The sequence below is a fragment of the Hevea brasiliensis genome, unplaced genomic scaffold (genome assembly GCF_030052815.1).
Source record: "Hevea brasiliensis isolate MT/VB/25A 57/8 unplaced genomic scaffold, ASM3005281v1 Scaf562, whole genome shotgun sequence".
NCBI classification, from domain to species: Eukaryota; Viridiplantae; Streptophyta; class Magnoliopsida; order Malpighiales; family Euphorbiaceae; genus Hevea; species Hevea brasiliensis.
The window spans coordinates 24,229-46,246 of record NW_026615098.1 but is presented as its reverse complement, the minus strand read 5'-3'; the positions used below and the strand labels follow the sequence as shown (position 1 = coordinate 46,246).

At 35.3% G+C, this 22,018-nt stretch overlaps 4 protein-coding genes across 6 annotated transcripts; 2 read left to right on the top strand and 2 right to left on the bottom strand.

Annotated features, from left to right (window-relative positions):
• Positions 1-685: 685 nt before the first annotated feature.
• Positions 686-1,133, bottom strand: LOC131177545 (uncharacterized; the record flags this gene model as incomplete). Its single annotated transcript, XM_058142573.1, has 1 exon — positions 686-1,133. A coding segment is annotated over exon 1 (448 nt), but the record flags the coding sequence as incomplete, so codon positions are not given.
• A 4,827-nt stretch (positions 1,134-5,960) lies between these two features.
• LOC110655092 (uncharacterized) lies at positions 5,961-9,195 on the top strand. Of its 2 annotated transcripts, none has more exons than XM_021811268.2 (2): positions 5,961-8,050; positions 8,860-9,195. In XM_021811268.2, exons 1-2 carry the CDS (start codon positions 6,224-6,226, stop codon positions 9,013-9,015), a joined length of 1,983 nt encoding a protein of 660 aa, XP_021666960.2. In that variant the 5' UTR covers positions 5,961-6,223; the 3' UTR covers positions 9,016-9,195. The 2 variants fall into 2 exon arrangements, with proteins under 2 accessions (XP_021666960.2, XP_057998555.1); XM_058142572.1 differs by lacking the exon at positions 8,860-9,195 and adding an exon at positions 8,425-8,676.
• A 1,197-nt stretch (positions 9,196-10,392) lies between these two features.
• LOC110655090 (uncharacterized) lies at positions 10,393-19,152 on the top strand. Of its 2 annotated transcripts, XM_021811266.2 has the most exons (15): positions 10,393-10,854; positions 10,972-11,310; positions 13,617-13,672; positions 13,790-13,964; positions 14,410-14,511; positions 15,042-15,113; positions 15,460-15,576; positions 15,671-15,748; positions 16,421-16,483; positions 16,560-16,656; positions 16,763-16,841; positions 16,914-17,125; positions 17,717-17,862; positions 18,351-18,473; positions 18,682-19,152. In XM_021811266.2, the coding sequence occupies exons 2-15, from the start codon at positions 11,275-11,277 to the stop codon at positions 18,832-18,834; spliced, it is 1,509 nt and encodes a 502-aa protein (XP_021666958.1). In that variant the 5' UTR covers positions 10,393-10,854; positions 10,972-11,274; the 3' UTR covers positions 18,835-19,152. The 2 variants fall into 2 exon arrangements, with proteins under 2 accessions (XP_021666958.1, XP_021666957.1); XM_021811265.2 differs by lacking the exon at positions 10,972-11,310.
• Positions 19,153-19,318: 166 nt separating this feature from the next.
• Positions 19,319-22,018, bottom strand: LOC110655091 (cytochrome B5-like protein). Its single transcript, XM_021811267.2, has 6 exons — positions 21,854-22,018; positions 21,491-21,598; positions 21,301-21,341; positions 20,373-20,450; positions 20,164-20,255; positions 19,319-19,595 (listed from the first exon to the last, which is right to left on the bottom strand). Exons 2-6 carry the CDS (start codon positions 21,567-21,569, stop codon positions 19,529-19,531), a joined length of 357 nt encoding a protein of 118 aa, XP_021666959.2. The 5' UTR covers positions 21,570-21,598; positions 21,854-22,018; the 3' UTR covers positions 19,319-19,528.

The following is a 22,018-nucleotide window of genomic DNA, read 5'->3' as shown; positions in this document are numbered from 1 at the left end:
TTTGTATTCACTTCATCAAATCGATTCTTAAGTTCTTGAAACTGCATATCAATCACATAATAAAACAACTCAACACGATAGTGATGAAGATTTGTCATTTATTCACTCTACGCCTTGATCTCCCTCTAGCTACATAGACATCCTCCATATCTAATACAGTTATATCATATTTACCACAAAATTCCAATATCTCAAGTAACAAAGCTTCTTAACAATTTTCTCTTATCACTTGCAAACGACATTTTGAGACTTTAACTAGATTCATAGCATTTACAATATCTTGATCCCTACTCTGTAAAACTTGTAATAACTCATGTGTGATTCCCAAAATCTTTTTTATAAGATGCAACACAAAGACAATTTCAAATCAATTCCTAATATCTAGCAAATCAATTGCTTCAGTCCTTTGTGGATCATCACTGCCAATATACTCAAGAACATTAATGACATAAAGAAATAAATGTATCAAATTAATAAGCGTACCATAATGAGAACTCCAATAAGTATTTCCCGGTCTCTTCAATGCCATTTCTTGATTTAGACCTTGTCCAGTTTTTATTTCACCTTTTGCAATTCTTTCAAACAATTTCTCTAGTTGTTTTTCTCAAAGCATATCCCTGCGTTTACAAGAACCTCCAATAACATTAACCAAACGAGTAACAGTATTGAAAAAAAAAACATATACTTGAATGCTTTTTAGCAACAGCAACAAGTGTGAGTTGAAATTGATGAGCAAAATAATGGATATAATAAGCACTAGAATTGTCCTTCAAAATCAAACTTTTAAGGCCATTAAATTCATCTCGCATATTACTAGCTCCATCATAGCCTTGACCTCTCAAACTAGATATACTGAAGCTATAAGTAGAGAGCAAAGACTCAATACGTTTTTTAAGAGATGCTGCATTTATATTATGGACATGCACAAGACCAATAAAATTTTCAATGACACATCCAGATCCATTGACATATCTTATGACAACTGTCATTTGCTCTTTAATTGATACATCTCTACATTCATCAACTAAAATAGAGAACAAATCATCTCCCAATTTTATAATGATAGCCTTTGTTGTCTCAGTTGCAGCTGCTTTGAATATCAAGAGATGTGAGTCTGAGATTGTCAGGAGCATTATTCAACACAACATTTTTAATTTCTTCATTACATGAAGCCAGAACTTTTAATAATTTAAGAAAATTTCCTTGATTTAATGAATTTTCAGACTCATCATTTCCTCGAAAAGCCAATTCTTGTATCAAGAGATAACAAAGACATATAATAGATGCATTTAACCTGCAACGATACTCAATTTTTAACTGTTCTAATTGTTTTGAAAAAGAAACTTCAATGTGTTGAGCTTGATTCATCAAATCTTCACAAGCTAACCAACATTTATTATGATTACTATTATGGTCTCCTACATGTTCTCTCAATCTTTCTTTCTTTCGCCAATTAGTAAAACCTTTAGATATAAAAATATCATGACCTCTTTCACTACGCTCAGTTGTAAAAAGATAATAATATAAACAATATGCAGCATCTTTTTCAATACTATATTCCAACCAACTATTGAATTCATCAAACCAAGATGCAATAAATGTTCGTTTTCGAGTTCCATCTACCTTTTGAGGAAATTTATGATGGCGTGGTTGACATGAACCTTTAAGTAAGTAAGCTCTACGTACCTGATTCTTAATATCAAGTGGATTGCTCATTATGTTAGGTCGTAGTCTTGGATTAGAAGGAATGTTTTCTATATTGACCTCAACTTCCTTAACAATTACCTGCTTAGGTGGTGCTGGTTGAATAAGTTGATTGATTGATGATAATGATTCTGCAGTGTTTGATTTTTTTTAAAAAAATCACTCCATATCTATAAAAATTAAAACACAGTCAATATTTATATAAATTTAAGGTAACAATATTAATGCAACTATTAAATAAATTTTATCAAATAAAGTATATAAAAGATTTATATAGAAAAGATATAACAACATCAATGAATACAATGAGTAATTTTTATTAGTAAAAAAAAATCAAATCAAACAATTATCAGCAACAAATCAAACAGATAATCTATGCAGAAAATCAAACAATTTTATATTTTTCTTGGTGAAGGAAAAGAAAATATGTGCAAATGGACTGCAAATTCTAAAATATTCTTGTCACGACCCAACCTATGGGCCGGGCCGGCACTAGGACCTGGGTCAGCCTAAAGCCCCCGAGGCCCGTAGTAAGCCTAACTATTCACTTAACCCAACTCTAAGGCCCATTTGGGCTGAATTTCAAGAAATCAACCGGACAGAGTCCAACCATAAAATGGACCTTTCAACGGAGAGTTTTTGACTCACCCGACCTGTAAACACAATAAATACTCAATTAGGGAGCTCAACTCACCCTCCACATACTCATCAGCATAAAAATAAATGGGAGCTCAGCTCCCTCATCCAATCCATCAAACATGCATAGAATATTAAGTTTACAGGTCCAAAATAATAATTTAGTTTACAGACCCATATCAAATAAACATTTCTAACACATGCAGAAATTCTAAGATTTAACAAGTTTATACAAACGTTAATAATCGACCTGCGAGGAAGAAAGCAGGTTAATCTCAAAAATATCCTCCTGTGGCCTGAAAAAAATATTGAATAGGAGTGAGCGTTCGACTCAGAGAGTAAAATATCAATTTTAACCATAATCTCTATAACTATATAGAACTAATGCACCCTGTAGAGTGAAATGCAACATCAACAACATTTTCACATCATAACATCATAAAGGTAATTTAGGGCACTCACACACCCAGTGATATCAATCATAATATATGGAGCCGATCCCTATCTGACTCTCTTAAATCCAACAGTGCGTGAAGAACTTATGCCGGACTTTCGCTTAATAAACCAAATCGGGGGTCCCAGCGAAGAACTCAAGCCGTGACTACCCCCCGAAGGGTCGGGTCCCAGCGAAGATCTCAAGCCGTGACTACCCGTCCTATCCATAGTCCACACCACATCACACGCACGCCAACGCACGCACACTGCTCCAAATTACCATAGCAATATACATGGCACTTTCACAGTTATGAATGCAACATAAATCGTGCCTAAAGTTTATCTACATAGATATATGCATATAAGTGATGCATGGGCATGCTTGAACATATAATAATAGTGAAATTACAATTAAAATTAATATTTTACTCACAGACTTGACAACGGTTACTGTGGCGACTGGGCGGAGGAAGAAGGCTGTCCTGGCTCACCTGACAATTACATTATAATTATTTAATACAAATGACTCAATACAATCAAGAAAAGACCAAATACGTTCTAAGTCGTGCCGAAAATCCGGTAGAGTCTCCCATATACCTAGGACCTACCCAACCTGCAAAATGGCTCAAAACACATTTCTATATTCACAATCCACATATCCACAACTAAATCACATCACACAGCCCCTCCTGGGCCCATCAAATCAGTCATCCATCATAATATGTAAAATTTCAATTTAGTCCTTATAATTGATCATTTTTGCAAAAACTATCCAAACAAGCTCTAAAAATTCTAAAACTTTGCCCCGCGGTCTTTAGCAATATTACTAGGCTATTGCAAAAAGAATCAAAATTTTTTGAGCTACCACAAATATTTTATGAATTTTTAATCCTATTTAAGCACTAGAAAATTATGAAAAAACAAGGTTCGGGTTTACCTTTGCCGATTCCGACTTCGGGAACGCGCTCGGGACGTCTGACAATGGGGGGTAGCCAAAACCTCGGTCCAATTCGGAGACTTTTACGTAGCAGTGCATTCGCCGGAAATTCACGCAACCGCAATCGCCGAATTTCCGCGAATTGAAGATACCTACACAAAGCCCACGGCACGGGGGTTAGTACATAAATTTTTCAGAATTTTCTAAGCTCATTTAATACTCGAAAAGACACTGCGAAGTTCCGTGGGATCCACCGAAAACGGTATCGGAAAAATTCGAAATTTATGTCGCCGCGAAACTCTTGACGAGTGGAGCGCTCTGGTACTCTCGGTTTTCTCGTAGGATTCACGGTTTGCGAGAAATCTAGCCCGAAAGTCAAAATGGGCTAAAACTTTCCGGACAAAAATTGGACAAACCGCTCGATGGATTTCGGTGTTCTTGGTGTCTATGGAAAGCTCTCGACGAGTAGATGAGTTTAGACACAAGACCCGGTCCGATTGGTGGCCGGATCGGCCGAATTTTGGCCGGGAAGGTGAACGGTCGCGCGCGTGCTGTGCGTCGCTTCTAGAGAGCTTTCCCACGTTCGGTGGCCGGCCGTGGGGAGAGGCGAGGCGGCCGGCGAGGTGGGAGGCGAGGAGGTGGCGCGGCAAGGGGAGGAGGGAGGAGAGAGAAAAGAGAGAGAAAAGGGGAGGAGGTCGGACACGCGCGGGGAAGGAAAGAAGAAAAAGAAAAGGCCGGTCCGATTCGATCGGTCCAATCCGGTCTGGTTCGATTCGGCCGGTTCGATTCAGGATATAAAATTTTTGAATTTTTACTCTGCCTCGGGACCGAAAACGAGGTCCAAAAATTCCGAAAAAAATTCTAGAAAACTCAGAAAAATTCGTAGATTCCAAATATATTTTTAGTTTTGCCACGTGGTCTTTAAATTAATTTTTAAAAATCATCAAAGTTTATATTTTCGGAAAATCAAACTCGATTTTTAAAATCCGAAAAATCTAAAAAAAAAACCCTAAAATTTAAATAAAATTAAAATATCAAAAATGCTCATAAAATAAAAATATTTAAAATTTTGGGGTATTACAATTCTAGTATGATTGATTCCATTCATATCAAAATTCAGCTTCATACAATTTATCTATTGTGCAATATTTAGATACAATAATTTCAAATAAGAGATTTGAATTTAATTTTAATCTCAAATTGTTTGGATGAAAGTTAATTTATTATAAAATTAGTTAGATTCATGAATAGCTCATTTGAAATAGATTTAAAAATTCAGATGATATATCCTCCAAAAAAATCATATGATATTTTAAATTCATATTAAAATAAAGTTTTTCTACATTCATCAACCTAATAAAAATTTTCAAATCAAATCAATCAAAAAAAAGAAGAAAAATATATGTGCTATTAAAATCAAACCATATCTTGTAATGCAAAGAGTCAAGGGTTTAAGTTTGGAAAAATGGAAATTGCCCAACTAGAATTATCAAACAATAATTAATCAATAGAAAGAAAAATTAACAATAATTATAAAAGAAAAATTAACAATAATTATAATTAAAAAAATCAAATCAATTTTCAAATTTACTATATATTATTCTATGACAGAAAATAAAACAATGAGAATCCAATGAAATAGATTTTATATAAGAAAAAAAGATAAAAACTAAACAAATAAAAATAAAAATTATAAAGTTAAAATGAGTTAAAAGTTAGAACTTACATATAGAATTAGGCAAAGACAAATGATTTAAAAAATTATGGAATAAAATTGAAAAAAGTAGTAGAGTGGAAGTGATGAGATAAATTGCAAAGAGTGAATTCTTTTATTGACAGTAGAGGGAGCAGAATGGAGAAAGGAGGAGTGAGTGATGTTATTTACAAAAGATTTTTAGTGTTAAATGGAAAATTATCAATTTACTCTCAAAATTTTTAAAAATTTCAGGGCCTAGTGCCCCCTTAGCCCCTCCATCCTTGGGGATGAACGACTACTTCAACAAAAACAGAAGACTAAGTCTCAGAAGAAAAATCAATCAAACACAAAAAGAAAAGTCTCTCGTTGAAAAAAAGAATCAGAGAGTTTTAGAAAAATTTTTGAATTTTAGCAATATTTTTACATATACTTTATATATAAGATATTTACATATTATAAATGTACCTATAATACATGTATTTTAAACATTGGTGTGTAAAATAATAATAATAATAATAATAATAATAATAATAACAAATTGGCCCAAATACAAGCCCACTACATGGCATCATTTTAGCAGGCTATTCTTCGCTGTCGCGGCGTCGTTTGAGGCAGATAAGGGTATAAAGCACAAGTTTCGCCATGGCGATGGAGGGAAGCCACCGTCTACTGGTGCAAATATGGGATAAGCACAGTGATTTACATTATCCAAAAGGCTTCATGCTTACTGCTTGATTTGAGTACCTCTCTTTTCCCTTTGAATTGCTTATTACTACTCTCAAACTTATCTACTAGCTTCCGATTCTATAGTTCTAATGTACACAAGATACTCTAATATTGCTAAAATCCAGGCATTTTCAATGGTGTTTAGGGTTTCTCGAAATCTCAGATGCTTTGAACTATTTCACACCGCAAAGGCCCAATCTTTGCCAATCGGGTTCCATTTAAAACCCCCATTAAACCCTAAATGCGTCTGCTTTACAGCACTTAAGCTAGAGTTTGATTACAAGTCACATAAAACTTCAACTATGTGTCAGTGTAAATACAGAGAAATGGGTAATATAGCTAAAGGTGGAAGTGTTTCAAATGGGTTTAGGCTTATAAGTGCCGTACCATGTTGTAGTGTGCTGAGAGCTAGAAGTTTTTCTAGTTCATATTCCCAGGGAATTGGTAAAGGGAGTCCTGCATTGAAAGCTGGAAAGTCACTTCCTTGGTTAAGTTCTGACAAAGTTGAGGCAACGAAAGGGTTTGAGAAAAGGGCAAGTGCAAACATCAGTCGTTCTCATTGGGAGGAATCGACCAAAAGATTGGAGAAAGTCACTACTGGCTCTTCATGGCAGGAATCGGTTAAAAGGTTAGAGAAAGGAGCAGTTGCCAAAACTCACTCCTTGTCTCGGGAGGAGCCTGCAAAAGGGTTAGAGAAAGGGGCAGTTACAAGAAGTGCTCGATCTTCTTGGAAGGATTCAGTGGAAACTGCTTTGGAGAAGAAGAGCAATTATACGGTGAGGAATAAAGAAAATAGAAATAGAATGTTGGGTGGGGTGAAGGACAGGAAGTATGACAATGGTTACAAAGAAAGGAACGATAGTGTTGATGAAGAGGAAGATGAATTGGATGTTGTTGATGATCCCAGATGGGATAAGATAAAAAACACGTTCAAAGGAATGGCAGATGTGAAAGGTAGGACTGAGAAGCCTGCGCTTCAAAGGTGGAATAAGCAGGAAAATTGGGGTAGAAAGACATGGGGAGAAGCTACTGAATCAACTGTACCTAAGATGGTTGGCGAAGGGGTTTATGGGGTAGGTCCTGTTTTGGCTGCACTTTCAGCTGGTAGAAGAGAATTCTATGCATTGTATGTTCAAGAAGGATTGGATTTGAGTGGTAATAACAAGAAGAAGAAGGACAAGAAAGGGATTGATAAGGTGTTGAGGATGGCTGAAAAAATTGGGTTAAGCATAAAGGAAGTTTCAAAACATGATCTGAATATGGTTGTTGATAATCGCCCCCACCAGGGCCTAGTGTTGGATGCTTCACCATTGGAGATGGTGAAAATAAAGGAGTTGGAGCCTGTTTTGCCTGAGGATGAGAAAGGTTCTCTTTGGGTAGCTTTGGATGAGGTTACAGATCCCCAGAACTTGGGGGCAATTATTAGGTCTGCTTACTTCTTTGGGGCTTCAGGGGTGGTGCTATGTGCAAAAAATTCAGCTCCTTTAAGTGGGGTTGTCAGCAAAGCAAGTGCAGGATCACTTGAACTAATGGAGCTCAGGTATTGCAAGAATATGATGCAGTTCCTAGTATCTTCCGCTGAAAATGGGTGGCGAGTTCTTGGAGGTTCTGTTTCTCCAAAAGCTGTTTCCTTGAATGAAATTTTGCCTGGTGAACCCACAATTCTTGTTTTGGGTAGTGAGGGTGCTGGCATGAGGCCATTAGTCGAGAGATCATGTACCCATTTAGTTCGGATCCCTGAAAATATTCCTGTGGATGTAACATTGGGAGGGAATGATGGTTTGGAACCTGAAGAAACAAATCTTGAGCGCTCAAGTGAAGAGTACCGGTCCTTTTTGGCCGTGGAGAGTTTGAATGTCAGTGTTGCTGCTGGTGTGCTTCTTCACCACTTAATTGGTAGCAACAACAATGATGAGGTCTGCATACATGATAAGTAGATTGTACTTTTGTACTTGAATGAAACTTCATGTGGAAGCTGCATGGAAACTCCACTGCATTTTAAGTACACAAAATTGTTATCTTTATGCTTTTCGTTTTGGCTTTTCTTTTGCAAAATACTTTAGTATAAGAATTTTATCAGTAATAGGGTTACACATGATAATGGGAAATTGAAGTTTCACCCTATTTCCACCCGTTGGTGGTTACATTTGTGCCAGAAATTTCCACTAGGTAGTATCTGAAGTTACACACTTGAGATTTTGTGGCCTGGAATCGAATTCTCTTTTATCCCCTCATTTAATTTTTGCACAGAAATGTGTAGTTTTGTCTTATTCTTTCCATTTTTTGGCAGCAATATTTGGCTTCATCAGGGAGGCGAGGGTGAGTTCTTCGAATGCTTTCTGTTCAAGTACAATTTCGGCTCACAAAAAGAGCACATGAATGTGTTTGCATTGATGCAGTTAGAAATAAAAATATAGAGGGCACTTACAAAATTAGAATACAGGCCTTGATAACTGTTGGCTTTTTAGCTTGTGTGAGAAATTTCGCACAAGCAAATGAAATTATGGTATGCGGGCCTTCTTCTGCCTCTGCTGTTGTTTTCTTTCAGAGGTTTTATCATCATATCACATCCCACGTTTGAACTTGCACGCACAGCTGAATGATAAGTTGGTAGATTACTAGATTTGTCACTTAATCATGTCTTTTATATTTTCTGTATCAAGTCACTTAAATGTGCAAGCAGTTGAAAATCATTTCTACAAGATGCTGTAAATTTCAAATTCAGGTAAATGATGACATGGGCTTAGAATCACTGAAGTTTTGCCAACAAATCAATGGTGGAAAGCTAATGAAAAAAGAAAAGAAAGGTTCCTGCACGTTTGCAGTCTACCAAAATAATAGACAGAAGAAGCAGCTAGCTATGGACAAGTTTCCCATTTGATTTACCAAATGCAGGGAAAAGTCCATTTCCTTGGCTGTGTTGCATAAAGCTGTCTATACTAATTTCATGTCCATGATGAACATGGCCACCTTCTCTCTAATATTCATTAAGGTCATAATGGATTGCCACCTAAGCTTGGGCCCTCCACCCCTTCCTCTTGCTGCTAAGTTGTTTTATTTTCAAGTAACAAAAAGGTAACTTTATATGCATTGAAATTAAATTCTTTACTGTGCAATTTACATTTAATTTGTATTTATAATTCAGCTCTTAATCATGTGAAAAGGCCAACAATCCTCTTAATCATGTGAAAAGGCCAACAATCATTCCCAGAGAGAAAGCAGGAACAAATGAGGGTGACCGGTAGCTTTAGACTGTTCGCCATGGATCCTACGTTTAATCATATATGGGAGTGAATGAGTAATAATCATTCTATTTTTCAAAAAAAAAAAAAAAACGAAAAGAAAGAAACTTTTGAATTGACTGGGCCACATGATGAGCCGTTGGATTGACATTTGAGCTAATGTGGTCATTTTGACTTTGGAAGCAAATAGCTGGCAAGCCATGTGAAAGCTGCTACTTGGCATATGGCTTCATCTCCTCACTGCCTCATTTGTTCACACTCTTCGCAACTAGACAATTATTTTTAGACCATCTTCTTCTTCCTCTCCAATTCTATCGTGACAATGATCACCACAGCTGGAGTTGTGCAACCACATCTTTATTTTACTTCTCATATATTGTTACTGAAAAATTAAAAAGCTTGTTTCTTTTTACACTCTTTTATTGTCATTGGACGCTTCGTCTTTGATAAACTAGCCTAACATAATTAACATTGGTTGAGTTGAGAGTTTCTTTCTTTCAAGATTCGCAAGCCTAATATCAAATTTGAGAAATGTTACTTTTTAGTATCTTAAACCATTTAGCGTACACGTATACCTCTAATCCACACTCTACAGTATACACAACTTGTATTTTTTCTCGCTTAGCGCGTAAGGAAACACATTATTCTATTCTATATATGCATTGCATTTAGGACTAATAAAATTAGTACACATGATGAATGATTCTATATAATAAAATTGAGCATTTATATTTATAAAAATGTGTAATAAACTAATAAAATTTTTCTCTTTAGGGTATAAAAAATTATTTAATATTTTAAAATTATTATAAGGTATTATATTTTATTATATATATGTTTTAATTATTTTTATTTAAATTTTAATATAAATAATTTTAAAATTATTATACTATTTTTTTTAATAAAAAAAGGGCGACAAGGTGTCATAAAAGCGACGCCAATGAGAGAAGATTCGGATCAGAAAGCGGCATCTTCTTCTTCTTCTCATTGTTGCTCTTTCCTTTTAAGCAGTAAACAAACAATGAAATCAAATCTCCTCTCGTATCTAACGGTCTCTTCTTCGTCGTCACCTTCTCATTGCTCAATTTTTATTACTCTTATAATAAAAAAAAAAAGAAAAAAAAAAGAAAATGATAGAGGAAATGGGGCCTTCCTTCCAAATATAAAAATAAGCTCTCTCTCTTTTTTATTTTTCTTTCCTCTCTCTCCCTCTCTATGTTTTCTTTGCCGTTTCCTTCCATTCCTATTTGAGAGCGAGATATTTTTGTGGACTCATGTGCGTATTGAGAGAGCCGGAGAGATTGTGCTTCTAAAATTTAGGGTTCTGTGTTGTAGTTTCTAGGGAACACAGGGAGAGAGAGAGAGAGAGAGAGAGAGAGAGAGGGGAAACAATGCCGGCGTTGAGTTATTTGGATTGGTTTCTCTTCTCTCTCAGCAGAGCATTTTGTAGTCCTCTCGCTATTTTCATTCAGATCCAGGTTTGTTACATCTATAGTTTTTCTTTTTCTTATGTAGATCCAGGTCTGTTCGGGACCTGGTAATTCTCAGGCCAAATTGAGTGATGCTTTTTAGTTTTGGAAATTTTGTTTGGTTAGTTATGGTGCCTCGAATACATTGGATTCTTCTGCACGACCTCACGGCATTCAAGTTTTCATTTCCATTTTCTTTTCCTTTTTTTGGTTTAGTGATTGCGATTAAATTATAAAATTCTATTTTCTTTTACCTGCTGCGATTTTCACAATCTAACTTTTCCCATATTGATTAGCTTTTTGCTCCTTGACCTTTGGACCTCAGTTGCACAGTTTATGAAACGAATGTCACTACACAGATGCATATAAAAACTTCGGAACCGTTTCTTCTTTCTTTTTTTTTCTTTTGTTGGTGTGTGTGAGGGTGACATGAAAATTATGGAGCATAATGAAGGTCAGATAAAGGTATTTGAATTTTTGTCACTTACATGAGTCTTTTCTTAGAATTTTTATCTGGGATTATATAATTTCATTTTACAACATAAATTTTGAGTGATCAAGTAGCGTGTGTAGGTATTATAGTTCCAAGATATCCCAGGACATCTTTCTATCCTTTTCTATTTCACCTTTGTTTTTATCCAGATTTCCTAGACAATGTGTAAATTATTATGGTCTGGTTTGCAAACACTAGCACCCTATTTCTCTTAATTTTAGTGGAAATATTATTTTTTTCAGTTTCCTTGGAATTTTGGCTCTGATACTGCTTGAATAAAGTTCAGCCCTATATTTATTAGCTATTCTTAATATTTAATTGCTGCTTGGATAAGTGTTTTAAATATAATCAGGGTTAAGTTATGATGGGTTAGGAGAGAGATAAGGAGGTGCTCCAATGTTTTTATTTCTTTCTTTGTTGACCATGCTGTTGAGGACATTCTCATGGGTCTACTTTCGGCTGTTGGATGCTATGATGTGATTATTTATTGGCTGTATCGTTGTTGGCTGTTATTGAAAAGTCCATCCTTTTTAACTGTTTGTTTAATGTTTCTAATCTAAGCTAATATACTTTGTAGCTGCTTCATTTGTCATGGCATTGGAAGTTGCATTAGGTAGGGAAGGGTGTTGGATTTGAAGGAAGAAAAACAAAGAGAACAAGTAAAAGAGAAAATACATAAATTCACTACTAAAACAGGGGATTTACAAACACAAATTCAAAGGTTTTTTTTTTCTTTTCTTCCTCATTTTGCTAGCTCTGTCAAACTCTCTTTCCAGCCCTCTCAAGTTCTCTCTGCTCCATCTTTTTCCAGTAGCAGCAATCTCTTCCTTTTATAGGGAAAGATTGCTTTCTTTAGTCAACATAGCCCATACTTGCAACATTCTTAAGTATGGCTATTTTCTTTTCTTGTACACATAGATATATTCACCTACTGAAATCTCATCCACTCCAACACTTCTCCTTGATAAGAATTTTGCTGGAGTTGTGAATTCAATCAAGTCTTCAAATATCTTCAATTTTCTGATTTGTTTGGTTGTCTTGGAGCACATCTCTCCAAGTTTAATGATATTCTTTTGCTTTGATGGAGCACTTCTCTCCATATTTGTTGTTGGTGGAACACATCGCCAACTCTTTCATGGTGCACTTCTCACCATTGCTTTGACTTCTGGTGCATTTCTCACCATTTTTCTCCTTCTTTTAGGTGCACTTGCTCACCATTGTTCTCTTTGTCTCGGTGCACTTTCTCATCAGAAAAATTTATCCATTCAAAACATAAAATTTTCTTCTTGAAACAACCCTCGTCCTGTAGGCTATCATGGGCTTGCTTAAATGTGTAGCTCCCGCCATCCCATTCTTAACAAGAACAAACTCTAACTAGGTCTCTCAAGATCAAAAAAGCTCTGATACCATTTGTTGGGTTTGAAGGAAGAAAAAACTAAGAAATTTAAGGGATATTTATGCTAAAACATGTAGGAGAAAGAAAAACGTAAATTCGTTACTAAAACAAAGGATTTACAAACACAATTTCAAATTTTTTTTTCCTTTTCTTCCTCATTTTGCTAGCTCTCTCAAACTCTCTTTTCAGCCCTCTCCAGTTCTCTTTGCTCTATATTTTTTCATTAGCAGCTATCTCTTCCTTTTATAGGGAAAGATTGTTTTCTTTAGTCAACATAGCCCATACTTGCGCCATGCTTAAATATGGATATTTTCTTTTCTTGTACACATAGATATTCACCTACTAAAATTTCATCCACTCCAACAAAGGGCGATTTCTAGTAAAGAGTGAGGGATGATTGATTATATGGGTACTGGACGGAATTGGGCAAGGAATGGTCAAATGATGTCTTTGAATTCGAAGTGTTTGATGAAATTATATTACACTAAAGGTTCTGCATTTTTGCTAAGTTCACTTGGCTAGTTGGTTTCCCTGATGGCACCATATAAGAATTAATCAAATTTGGCTTCTAATGTCCTAATTGTTCAGGATTCATATTTTATATGTGAATTGTATTGCATACCTTGAGTAGTTATTCTGTTTGCAAGATATTGCGATATTGAATGTTGCAGCTTGATATATTATATTTTTTTTAATCATGGCTGTTATATACTCCAAAACACATAAGGTCATCCATAAGGTGCTTAGTGTTTGACTATTTATTTTTAATTGCTTTATTACACCTGTTTTAATTTCACCCACTGCCCTTGTGTCCCTATCATTCTATCTTGAATGCTTTAGGAGGATGTAGTTTTAACTTGCAATCTTTTATTCATGCTGCAGGGATGTGTGATCTGCTTAACACTTGCCATTGGGTGGGCTTTTGCTGCTTTTGTCAGGTATCAGGATTAGTGAACGTAATTTAAAAGCTCTGTATTTATTTTTCATCCTTCTTTGTCATTTTAGTTTAACTTGTTTTTGCTTTTTAAATATCAGTATCATTTTCTCTCTTGCAGGAATAGAGAGATCAAGCGGATGAAGAATAGTATGAGAGCTGGCAATAGCTTTGCATTTCTTTTTCATGATATTACTAAACTAGAGCACTCAAATCAGGTCAATCTGCCTCGAGTGACTGTTGTTATGCCCTTAAAGGGGTTTGGAGAACACAACTTACATAATTGGAGAAGTCAGGTGAGTTGTTTATTCTGGGGCACCTTTTCGGTGTTCTTTACCCCATTTTTTCCCGCACAGCTAAACAGAAAGTTAACCTATCACTTCTTTTAGGCAATTTTATTTTTCTTGTCATCCCTTAAATCTTAAGATTTTTTTTCCTGCATTACATGCAACAAAGAGAAGTAAAATCAATATGTGCTCTATGTCTATCAATCTGTTGGCTTCACATTCAAGTTTTAAAATTTCCTCCCCCCACCCCCCACACTCATCCCTTAATAAAGTTGATTAAGTCTTTTAGTTTCCTGGATTTCTAGAATTTTGAAGACATGTATCCTTTTTTTTTTTCTTTGAGATGATTCTTCAGCATCTGGATTATGTTTCTTTTTTTGTCTAGACTTTCCGTTTTGGTTGGAGAATTCGATTTTTTTTCAAGTGTTATTAACTATGATTTTGGTTAATGCAGATCACATCTCTTTATGGTGGTCCTCTGGAATTCCTATTTGTTGTGGAAAGTACGGAAGACCCTGCATACCATGCTGTATCTCGCTTAATAACAGAATTTAAGGTATAATTTATTTTACTAATCTACTTTTTTCTTAGAATTATGAAATTTTTTTTTATCAATTGGGAAAAGACTTCAATTATAATATCATGTGCATGGAATTGACACTTGTTGTAAGAAATTCCTGCTATCCCGATTTGTTCATCCATCTTGGGAACTTATTCCCTATGATAGTGATAAAGCATCATTAATTGTGTTGGCGTTCATAAAAGTTTTGTTGATTTTCAATTGTTTTACTCTGTGTGTGTGTGCAGTGCATGCATTTGTTTTTGTGCTTATGCTCTAACCTTTTGAGTTCAAGGGCAATTTTGAAAGGCAAACCAATTATATATTCAATTTTGAAGTGAAAAAAATAGAAGAAGTCTCAATATGGAAATATGGACTAAATAAATATAGATACTTGTTTTATGAGCATTGTGAAATTTATAAATTCTGTAACTGAACTTTAATTTTGCTTTTCTGATTCTTAATTATATATTTATTTATTGCTATTATTAGTACTAATCGATTAATTTTTTAAAAAATTTATGCAGGATGATGTTGATGTTAGAGTTATTATAGCTGGTTTGTCAACAACTTGTAGTCAGAAAATTCACAACCAGTTGGTATGTAACAGGTTCACAACTTATTAAATGGTCTTTAACAATGTCCTTTTGGTCAACTATGTGTCCATGTCACAAACATGATTTGTTATTTTCATTCACACGGCATGGCTATAAATTCCAAAATTCTTGTCAAGTGGGATTTTCTTCTTTGGGTTAGATGCTTGATTTTACTGAACATTGTATGTCCTTCCTATACAAATTGCATCTATAAAACCAGGACACATTTGCTAGATCATATAGTAACTTGAGCCTGCCTCTGCCTGTACTTGTCTATGTTGCCTTTATTATTATCTCCTCTAGAAGGTTTTTTTTAGCATTGAATTTGTGTCATGGTGGTGTTATATAGTTTGGTGTAGAGAAAATGCACAAAGACAGCAAGTATGTATTATTTTTGGATGATGATGTTAGACTGCACCCTGGGTCAATTGGAGCCCTGACTGCTGAAATGGAAAAAAATCCTGAGGTATGACTTCTTGTTATTGTTATTTGTGCATCAATATAGTGATCTAAACTATGGAATCAATTTATGGTTTTAACTTTTTGGTAATGACTGGCAGATATTTATTCAAACTGGATACCCTCTTGATCTGCCTTCCGGGAGTTTAGGAAGCTATTGCATCTATGAATATCACATGGTATAACGGGCTAATAACCTTTTCCTACTTTAATTTTCATTGTATATGTTCTAAGCTTTATGACGTGCAGGTGATATTATAGTTTGTTATATAGATAAAATTGTGGGCTTAGTTCAGTTGAATTAGGATAGGAGCAAGTCATTGATTCTTGCAACAGGGTTGTCTATTGGAAGCACCGTATTGGAAAAAAAAATCCTGTTTTCAGTTTCATATAAGGAAAGAACTAAAAAAAAAAAAAGAATCATGAGACTTTTCACTGAAATTTCAGGTTGCTTGTAACCTGAGAATATAAACTTGATATATCTCTTCAAATTTTGTTAATTTGAGTTGCAATAATGTTATAGATGAACACTCTAGGCAAGTATGGTGTTCACCTTTTTTGTTGTCATATAGACACACAGACACACACACAAACACTATATATATATATATATATATTTGTTGAGGAAGGGTTGCTGCCAAGCAATTTGGATCAAATTTTGTTCAATGGATTTGGACTTATGTTTCCTATTGAAAAAACATTGCAAGTATTTATCAAACTGTGTATTTGTGTACTGATATTTTTAGGATAGTTATTAACTGGCTTGACTGCATTCTGTATAAGCTTTCTTCATTTTCACCCAGTTTTATTTCTTTCTACTCATGAAAATGTTGAATAATTTCTATGAGCAGCCTTGTTCAATGGGCTTTGCCACTGGTGGAAGAACATTCTTTCTATGGGGCGGGTGCATGATGGTAAGGACCTACAAGAGTGCTTTTAAAAGTTTGCACAGGATTGAAAAGTTGCCTTAATTGTTCGGGATTTTTTCAGATGCATGCTGATGATTTTAGATATGACCGCTATGGTGTGGTCTCAGGACTACGAGATGGTGGATACTCTGATGATATGACTCTTGCAGCTCTAGCTGGTAATGAAATCATAAATTTGCTGGTTTTAGTTTTAGTTAGAAGCTGCCTTGTGCTAGCATAGGTTATCATTCTTTTTAGATGGCTCACTTTATCATCCCTTTATAGGTGCTCATAAGAGGCTTATTACATCACCTCCAGTTGCTGTTTTTCCTCACCCCCTTGCTAGCGATCTCAGTTTTTCAAGGTTTGTAACATCACTTGTTTAGACATTAATGTCCCCCAATATAACCATGCTGACTTACTGACTTTTATCTAGGTACTGGAATTACTTGAGGAAGCAAACATTTGTATTGGAATCATATATATCGAAGGTTAATTGGTTAATGAACCGTGCATTATTTTCTTCCCACTGCTATTTGTCATGGGGGTTTGTAGCGCCATACCTTATGGCTATGACTCATGTTGCAGCAGCACTGCGAATCTATATCCGAGGATATGCACATGAGGAAACAATCTTTGTTTCTAATGGTGAGCACATTACTGCACTTTGATTTGTTGATTCACTTGTTAAAAAATAAGTAAAAGTTGTATGCTGATTCAGATCAAAATCTCTCTCTGCTCCTTTGCTGGAGTTTTTTTTTGGGGAAGGTGGTATTCTGAGTTTAAGGTGAAACATGTAGGATTTGCCTTGTAGAATGATCTGTGATAAAGTTTTCCATTTGCTCCTGCCATTTTTAACTCTTTCAATGATGGTTTTCCAGTAACCAATATCAAACTGCAATTAGATCTCCCAATACACCATCACCCTGTTTGAGGTGTTTCAATACACATGATTACACAGCAAATATAGTGATTGGTTATAGTTTGAAGATCATAAATGTTCTTTTTTTTTTTTGGCTTAATGGCAACATCCTTAACAAGTGTTTTTATCGCTCAAATCTAAAACTCAAGCAATTTTTTTCACATTCACATGTGTGGGTTTTAATTCATCTGCAAAATGTGACATACATTAGAAATAAGGACCTAGAGCTAGAGCCTGCAATTGATTCTGAGATTTGGCTTTGTTCTTATGCAATGGCATGATATATCCTTAAAGCTGAGTGATATGCTTTTCCCCAGGGTTGTTACTGGTCACTGGCCTAGCTGTGTGCACTTTTATAGAACTTTTCTCAATGTGGAATTTGACTAGGATAGAAGTTCAACTGTGCAACATGCTATCCCCTGAGGCACCTCGACTCTCTCTTGCAACTTATAACTGGGTTCTGGTGAGTATTTCTAGTTTGTTTTGGTGGAGTTGCATACTTGTTATACTTCATTCTGGATGTGGAAGTCCTCTATGTAAAAAATTTAAGATGGTCCAAGTGTTTTACATTGGTCTGGTGATTGTCTGCTTTACAATGAAATACCATCTCTATCCTGTACCTCGACTTTCTTCTGGTTAGTCCTTGCCATTGTATATTTGGGTGGGGGATTTTAATCTTCTTTGCCTTTTAAAATTAAGGGTTTCAATCTCTCCTTAGATTAGTTGGCATGATGTATTATTAAGCATTTAGGCTATGGGTGAAAAGATGATTGATTATCTAAATAGAATGGTTTTATTTGGAAATATGAAATATAGCAATTATTCAGTATACTTGCAGAAGGGCCTCAAGTTTCAATAGAAGTCCAAATATCATTTGGGTTGGGGTGGGATGTAAATAACTGATGACTTGCAGCTAATTTAATATTAACAAAATGATTTACAATGCAACAGGTATTCATTGCATTGCTGGTGGATAACTTCTTATACCCCATATCTGCATTCAGTTCCCATTTCTCTCAGTCTATAAATTGGTCTGGTATACGGTACCACTTGAAGAATGGCAAAATAGGCAAGGTATGCTAGTTAAAAGCTTTTGTGAATTTAGGATTTAATTAAATTCCAGGATGGTCGTGTTGCTTTGAGAGGAATTTTTTAAAGTGGAGTATCCAAAAAATTGTTCTTTTGAGGATTTCTTTCTATTTTAGCCATTTTGATCAGCAAGTTTCATTTTTTTGTATTATTATTATTATTATTATTATTTTAACCTTCCCTTTCCGCGCAGATCGAAAGAAGTAAGGGTAAGGGCCCAATTTACACGGACTTGGGTGGCAAACACTTGTATGGGAAGAAAGGAGTTCCTCCCAGATCCTCTTTCCTTGGCTCTTTGGCAAAGAGTTGGACACAGTGGCGACAGCCTAAGAAATTTGATGTTTAGAAATTGGCTCTAACGGGTGAAATTCTCGTGATTTTTCGCGCTTTTAAGGATCCAATGGGCAGTTAGGGTTTTGGGAGCAGGATTCTTGGTGGATTGTTGTACTCTCGGAGAGGGTTGACCATTCCGTTCTTGATTTGATTTTAGAGATTTAGGAATTTTAGCCTCATTTTTTTAAAAATCTCCTTTCAATCAATTTTATTCTTCAATTTTGGCCATCTTCTTGTCTTGGGCTGATTTAGTAACTTGCGGTGATATTTGTTCTGTATTCTATGTAATTTATACAGTTTAATATCAAATGTCAGTCGGCAGTATTTCAAATTTCTCCTGTGGCAATGACATTTTCCAGGCAATTGCATGAGTGTTTCTGAGGACGGAGTAAAATCATGATCCGTTGAACAGGAAAACGTTGAGGCCTTACATTTGAAGCTTGAAAATGTTCTGGCATATGTTAATCTTAGAACTGAATACTTAAAACCCTAAAAAGTTAAAACTTGCAAATAATTTATATTAGCAATGTATTCTGTGTTCGGAATGAGGTGAGGCTACTAGTTTCACAAAGTTAATGAAGAGATGATTCCAAAAATATGGAAGATACGGGAAAAATTTTTGGTGAAAGGCAGAAAGCCAACAGAAGAATAATATTCTCTCAACACACTTGTTTGGACAATTTTGCGATCCAATGGGGTAAAAAAAATTACTGCTCTAGATCTCCAATGTAGAAGTCCTCAATCATGTCAAAGACCCTGGTAGCATGTTGTGGCCTGCACAAAGAATTCAAAATGGAAAAGTTGTTGAGGCAAACAGTACAATTAAAATACAGTACAATATGTAAACACTACATGTTTAGGCAAGGGAAATAAGTAAAATGCATTATTAGATTTTGATGAGAACTAGAGAAATGCGAATTTTTTTTTTATTCAAATAGTGCTTATCAAACAATTAGAATTCCCACATTAAAAATTTCTAAGTTGACAGATTATGAGAGAGCTAAGTGGCAATGTGAAGTATTTTTTACAGATAGTTTGGAGTTGGAACCCTAGAACAATAATTTGATGATTTACAATTGCCAAACTGGAAACTTATCCCATATCCAGATTGAAGCACAGCTAAAGGCGGGCTCAGCCAACCCAGTATAAATCCCAGTTAAAATATTTTAAGTTGATCCTAATGAGTTGGTACAATTCACTACAGAATTATGATACTAATACTACTATCACGCAACATTGGCAGCGAAAAGATCAAGATAATATTGATGATGACAGTTATTTGATATAAACTATTCTTTGAAATATATAAGAAGGAAAAATATTTCAGTTGACACATGCATACCCATAAAATCCTTCAGTTGAATCATCCCCAGCATGTGCTAGAATGGCATCACCACCAGGGTGTTCTTCTACATATGAGGTAACATCATACACCTATAGTCATAGAAGATGGAAGTGCAGTAAGTAAGAAGCCTTGTCATTATATCAAGCTAAAATGAGAGCCAGTTCAGAGTTTCATACGGAAGATTGAACTAAAACCTAAGAAAATACCTTTTCCTTGATAATGATCCAACAGTTGGTTCTCTTGTTATGCAGAGATACTTCGGCTTTACTGTAAACTTTGGATGCCTAAGAAAAAGAAATAGTTTATTGAAAACATATAGAGTACACAAGTTGGATAAATGCTATTGGAAGAAAGAAATAGAACCGAATAACATCTTCGCTTTGTAGGTCCTTTGTCCATCCCATCAGTCTTTGAAACATAATAAAGTCATGATACCTTGTCACTTATAGTAACAAATCTACAGTAACATATCAGCAACCAATTTACAAGAATGAAAAGTGCATAGTCCTTAATATGTATTAGATGTGGTCATCAAAATATGCAGTGTAGATAATCATAAATAATTAACTTTATATGCATCAACATAAGCAGGCCATGCCCTCTCTCTATGTCCTCTCTCCAGCTTGCTCTCTCCAATGGCTAGTAGCCTTTTTCTCCTCTTGGTGATAGAAAGAAAACATAGATTCTTTATGGTCAATGAGCAGCTAGTCTATGGTTAAGAAGTCAGTTCCTCGAAAATGTGCTCAGTGCAAAGAAAAAGAGCTTTGGGCAAAAAAAGTATGGATCAAGGCATCAAGCTCTAAAAGCATGCACGTATCCAGAATTTGGAATGCAAATTGTGAATTAACAACAATCCAAGAAGCATCAACTTTTAACTAAATAAAAAAGGACCACATCACTTATCCTTCATGAGACTGATGATTACATAAATTCTAACAGTCGTAAAATCTCTGGGAGTTCAGAGTACAAAATATTTCAGTCCAAAGTTTGTGTTCCACAGCAAGCAAATTGAGAACTTGAGAATGTAATGCAAGTACTATCATAATGTCTTTTAGGACTTTTTTTTCTTTTCATTTCTATTGAATAATTAAGGAACTTTCAAACAAAGCCTTAAAGTTCCAGTATTACATGCACCTTCTTTTCACTAGTAGTCGAGTGCCCCTTTTGTCTTTGAGCTGCATTGAACAAACATTTACCCATCAAAACATAGTAAGAGATTGAAAGTACCTTCTCTGCTACTCCCTGAAACTTTAATTTCTAATCGACGATACCTTGAAGAGAAATAGACAGGAAACGAAAGCAAGGAAAGGAAGAGAAAAGGTACCAGATTTAAGGTGTCGAGGAATCAAAATAAAACCTCCCAATAAGACACCCAAAATCAATGCCACCACAGCTACAACCATAGCTCAGAAATCAGATTCAGCTCCTTCTACTGCATTAAAACCAAACTCACCAAAGAAAAATAAACATCAAATAATGTAGTATGCGCAATCCATAAAGGAAAATCATTCAAGAAGAGATTGAAAGGGAAAAAGACCATTGTCAATGTAGAAAAGAAAATGAAATTTGCTTCGCCTTTTGCCCATTGCCCAGACCCAACAATAAAGAAAACTAAAAAAGCAAACGGAAATAATGGATGAAGAAAATGCCAATTGAACAGCTGATTTCATGCTTTTAAGAAGTGCACCTTCTTCAGTGTGAGATAAAATACTGCGTTTGGCAGCTGAGAAAACGCGAGAAAAGAGAGAGCATACAAGCGGACAAAGCACGAGTGCGAGCTTGAGAGAGTGCAGTGTTCTTGATTAATTTCGGCTGCTTCGCTGTGTTTTCTTGGGATCTTGCCTTCTTCTGT